Source organism: Propithecus coquereli, unplaced genomic scaffold (genome assembly GCF_000956105.1).
Source record: "Propithecus coquereli isolate 6110/MARCELLA unplaced genomic scaffold, Pcoq_1.0 Scaffold66, whole genome shotgun sequence".
NCBI classification, from domain to species: Eukaryota; Metazoa; Chordata; class Mammalia; order Primates; family Indriidae; genus Propithecus; species Propithecus coquereli.
In genome coordinates this window covers 4011191-4016766 of record NW_012152618.1, presented here as the reverse complement: position 1 = coordinate 4016766, position 5576 = coordinate 4011191, and the positions used below count along the sequence as shown (strand labels likewise).

At 32.7% G+C, this 5576-nt stretch overlaps 1 protein-coding gene across 1 annotated transcript in view; it reads right to left on the bottom strand.

The window, feature by feature from the left end:
- Nucleotides 1-5576, bottom strand: part of ARID4B (AT rich interactive domain 4B (RBP1-like)) — a 166831-nt gene that overhangs the window by 36147 nt on the left and 125108 nt on the right. The window contains exon 17 of the mRNA XM_012660293.1: nt 3556-3819. Within this exon, the coding sequence (XP_012515747.1) occupies nt 3556-3819 (264 nt within the window). The remainder of the gene's footprint in view (nt 1-3555; nt 3820-5576) is intronic.

Here is a 5576-nt window from a genome sequence, read left to right as displayed (position 1 = left end):
TAAATATTTAAGTGTGACTAAAGTTTAATAAATGTAAGGAGACGTATTTTTTAAAAGACTAAAAGAGAACACACTACAATATTAACAATGATTTTATGTTTCTATGTATGTTCTCAGTTTTCTAATTGACTGCTATTTCTAGAAGAGTTTAATAAATAATTTGTAAAAACACCAACTTAGAATACTGCAAAGCATTCTAGTGCTTGGTGATCTAGTAAATTCTATAGTGTTAGAAAATAGTTTTATATATGGTCACCATGTCAGGAAAATTCTGTAGCAGTATTACACCATTTGTGGTTTCGGGTCAAGAGTTCTGGCTATTTCCAGTAAATTTGGCATAAGCATATAAAATATGCCTTTTTTTTTCATTGTAGTAGTAAAAAATCAACTGGCCAAAATGCTAGCCTTTCGTGTAACAAAAATCAACATTCATCAGCTGTGAAATAGGGACAAATGAAAATTATATTAAAGATTTATATACCATTTTAGAAAAAAGAAAAAATGTAGAAATTAGTAAGAAAAATAGTATTTAAAAAAATAAGATAGATATTCTTACATTTTTTTAAGAAAAATCTGTTTGCTGGAAAAAAGATGTTTCAGACAAAACAAAAACACATGTAAATAGCTGTATACAAAATTTCCTAAACTGTTCTCATCATGAATGAATGCCACTGAAGATAAAACTATTTTCATGAACCTTTATGCATAAATCTTAATTCCTAATTCATTTCTGTTAAGTGTAAATTTAGAGATCAAGCTGAAGAACTCCCCCAAATAATAGGAAAATCGTGATAGAGCTGATAAGGATTTGTTGCAGTCCTTATTCAGATTTGAAGGAGCAGCAAAAATCATAATTATTGCTTACTTATCAATAAGACAGACTCTTTGGTTCCTCCTACATAGAGAAATAAGAATACTATTATGTTAACTATAAGAAAATAAACAGCTTAATCTACGGAAGTATAGCTATTTTCTCTCTGATGCTGAAGCGTGAAGAGATCCACCCTGCAGGTCTTCACAAAGATGGCAAGCTTTCTTCTTTTGAAAGTTCATAGCACATAAACATTCAATTGTCAGAAATACATGGCATCCTTCTTAGTAACACAAACATGTCTTGTTAAACTAGGTCTCATTTTCCTTCCAATACTGTTAAAGACTTAAATTCCTCAATTAAACTCTTCCCTTATCTTCCCCTCCCACTATCAATTTTATTAGATATTCTTTCTATCCTCTAAAACCCAAGTGCTCCTAGAATTTCTGTTTCATTTAGTCAATCTTTTCTTAACAAGGCTGGGCGCAGTGGTTCACAACTATAATACCAGCACTTTGGCAGGCTGAGGCAGGAGGATTACTTCAGGCCAGAAGTTCAAAACCAGCCTGAGCAACATAGCAAGACCCTTTCTCTACACAAATTTTAAAAATTAGCTGGGCATGGTGCATGCCTAAAGTCCCAGCTACTCAGAAAGCTGAGGCAGGAAGATTGCTTTAGCCCAGGAGTTCGAGGCCGCGGTGAGGTATGATCGCACCACTGCACTGAAGCCAGGGTGGCAGAGCAAGACCCTGTCAAACCTTTTCTTAACAAAACAGAAAGCTGTATCTTAATTGTGAAATGATTTCATGAATCTCTCAGTGCTTACACCTAATATTAATGAGCTAATAGAAAATAATCAAGCCCTAATTATAGTGAAAATTGGAGAACACCTAAAATTCTTTCCATTCATCACAGAATTTTAAATATTTTATAAAGACCAAGAGGAAAAACTGTCTCTGTACATAAACTAGCAAAATAACTAGGAAAGAAGAACTGAAAAGAGAGGTAAAAGATGATGTGATTCTTATCTATCTTCTGGGCATTACTTAGTAATTATTCATTTTTGCTGATTCAATTTTTTCTTCCCAATTTTAAAACAACATATTTTACATTTATATCCTAAGCAGAAGTGGAATTCCCTCTAAATTTTTATTTAATAAGATCATTTAGTAAGATCAAAATGACTAAAAATCAAAAACTAAGCAAAATATTCCTATAGTGGTTGTATCTAAGATCTCAAGTATATTCCAGGACTTCAGGTGAGGAAAATCACGTGTTATATAGGCAGCAATAAGAACCAACATCTGAAAGGATAAATTGCACACAGTGTTAAAGTGATAACTGGAAAAGCTTGTTTCAAGACAACTTATCACATCTAAGCACTGATAACAGATATTCTTAAACTCCAGAACTCTGTTAGTTTTGATTAGAAATAATAAAGAAAGAGTCCCAAACAAAACTTCTGAACATTTCCTCATGATTTAAGTTGCTATTTTCTTCCAAGCATTGGAATGGATCAGAATTGTACTTTTCTCAAAATAAGAAAGGTAATTAGATTAGACCATGCTTCTAGAGCTTACTATTCCTACAACAGACAATAAAACTTTATCTTTGAAACTCAGACTTAGGGGGGGAGGGAGGGCAAGGGCAACATACGTAACCTAAACATCTATACCCCCATAATATGCTGAAATAAAAAATAAAAAAAAAAAAACTTTAAGAAACAAATAATGTGAGATGATGTCCTTACTAACATCCCAAACCACAAAACACAATTTAAATGTAAATCATGAGAATTGTATTCCTTTTTGAAGACACTAGCTTCACCATGAAACCACAATTTAAAACTTCTATAGTTAATTTTTCAAGGGATCTAACTCTATCACTCTATCATAGGGCAGATATCAAAAATAATATGAAACATTCCAAAAGGAATTAAGTTATTCTTAAAAGATAACTAAATGATCAGATCCCAAAACTGGCTTGCCAATTTTGGATAAAAATCAAATATAAATTTCTTTTGATAAGCCAAAGAAAACTTGTGTAAGAAAAAAACTTAAGTCACTGAATATAGCCTAACATTGAATCTCACTTTTGCCTTTCAGTTCCCTACGTCAGTAGTCACCACAAAGTGCATTCTATTTTAGTCAAGCAGACGTGCTTACATTTTCAATCATATTGTTTTGAAGATAGCAATAAATTTCTGAGACTTCTGAACTAGGGTGGAATGTAATAGCTGTTGATGAGGAGATAAGGCCTTCTTGAAACAGCTAATATTTCTTAGGAAAGTCAAACTTTTAAATCTCTGCCTACCGAAGGAAAAAAACGATGACTTAAGAATACAAAGAGGTTACTGTGGTAACGTAGTTTAAAATGCAGAAGAACCAGCAGCCTGAATTGGCTTTTGGATGTTAAGAAGCTCCAATCCCTTTTACCTTTTTAATAGATTTTTCTATCATTTCATCAATAATGTCTTCTCTACTAACCTACATGTATTATACATAAAAATCAACTGTGTAGACTTCAGTTTTCTAGACACTAAGGATATCTTTCAAGCACTAAAAACATTAAGTAGGAAGTCACTAAGTAAGGGATTTACGTGCTAAAAACTACATATTTTCTATACGGTACTATGACCTCAATTAGAATACTAACAAGTCCATAATTCGTTACTTAAGTCTTTAAACAGAAAAGTATTTTAGAAGTGTTCTTAGGTAATAATCACTAGCTAAAACTCAAGTTACCTCACATTCCATCCGCAGTAATGCACCAAGTAAAGGACCTCTCCACCTTCGACATCAGAATCTTTAATACTAGCTTCATACATTTTTTGATTTTTCCCTCGTCCATACCGCACTTGTACTTTCATGCCTGGTGGATAGCATTCAAACTCCTCTTCTTCATTGTTGTCATCATCATCTTCATCTTCTTCCTCCTCCTCCTCCTCCTCCTCCTCCTCATCTTCTACTTCTTCATCATCTTCATCTTCCTCTTTATTCGTTTCATCTCTTGAAAGGTTTAAAAAATTGCAGTTAATAAAAGATACTTCGTAAGCTTTTCAGTTCCAAACCACATAAATTGATAAAAATCGTGGCTGTGATTGTTCCAGGAACAGCAGATTCCATGTGTATGAAATTCTCTGAGTTTCAAATTAATATTTGAAAACTAAAACTGCATAAGATGACCATGGTTATAGAAAGATACATTTAGAGAAAATGAAGGTTCAAAAATAAGTACATTATAAGGAAATTTCCAATAGTCAGAAGAACAGAAGTTGTATTGAATAGCAAGAAACTAGTTAGGTCAACTGTAACAATTTTATTATAAAAGTGTTTTACATCTCAGTTGACAAAAAAAAAAAAATTCATTATACTTCACTGCCATTTTCTCATTAAAAGTTATTTTTCATTCAAATATTTCCAGCCTCAGGATGTTTAAAACAAATTTTTACTAGCAGATGGCTAGTATTAATAACTTTAAAACATGCTCCAACCAAATTTTCTAATGTAATACTAACTGAAATACTACTTTAACTTTTACAGAAACATTCTACTAATGTCACATCAACATTACATCGTTTGTTCTTTCCATCCTTTCAAACTTTGCCACAATTTCTGTTCTCTACCACACATTTTACTCAAAGCTTTCTTCAACAAATCCTCTCAACTTTGAAGTTCCAAAGAAGTATGTATAGGAGAGGCCAATTACAAATATATGAAACTAAAAGCCAAACTATTTTAGAAAGCATTACAACCATTTTGATTTTAATACTACATACCTTCTAAAACTGAGTGTTTATATTATTTTTATATTGACCATGAATCTGTATTAAACAAGTTAGAGAAAATCTTCAATTATAAATCTTTCTAAGATTTCCAGGCACTACTTATAAAAAAAACTTCAATATAAAATCTAAGAGAATAATTAGTTTTATCTGCTTTGCAGTATGTCTGTACTTAATACAACAGTTGTCCAAAAAGACATCAATTTATAGCTGACAAATGAATAAACATCATAAAACACAACCACAAGACAACTTAGTAATTAAGCTTTAAAAGTTAATGGTTATAATATTTACATAAAAAGACTTCCTCTACTGATAATTTTAGTTTTACATTTTTATATGTAACCTTTTTAGTGATAACATACTTTATCATTCCTAATTATGTAATTATATAGACAACAAAAATAATCTATAGTGATACAAGCAGCACTATAATGCTTTTTTATTCACCATTTTCTTTCTGTATAGTAGGGCAGGTGGGTTGGGGATAAGCCTAACAGACTTGTGGAATTTAACTTGAGTTGATGGAAGCATCGAATGTATCAAGTTTGTCTGAAATATATCACAAAGTCTACTAAGATTCTCAAGAATTATTCCTAAAGACACACTTACAGTCAAATGAATAGGTATTTAAAAACTAAAACCTAAAGGAAACTGGCTGTGATCTGAGATTTAAGAAATATTAACTCTGGTTTTGGGCCAGGCGTGGTGGCTCACACCTATAATCCTAGCACTCTGGGAGGCCAGGCAGGAAGATCACTTGAGGTCAGGAGTTCGAGACCAGCCTCAGCAAGAATGAGACCCCGTTTCTACTAAAAATAGAAAAATTAGCTTTGGTGTGATGGTTGATGCCTTTAGTCCCAGCTAATCAAGAGGCTGAGGCAGGAGGATCGCCGGAGCCCAGGAGTTTGAGGTTGCTATGAGGTAGGCTGACAACATGGCACTCTAACCCGGGTGACAGAGCGAGATTCTGTCTCAAAA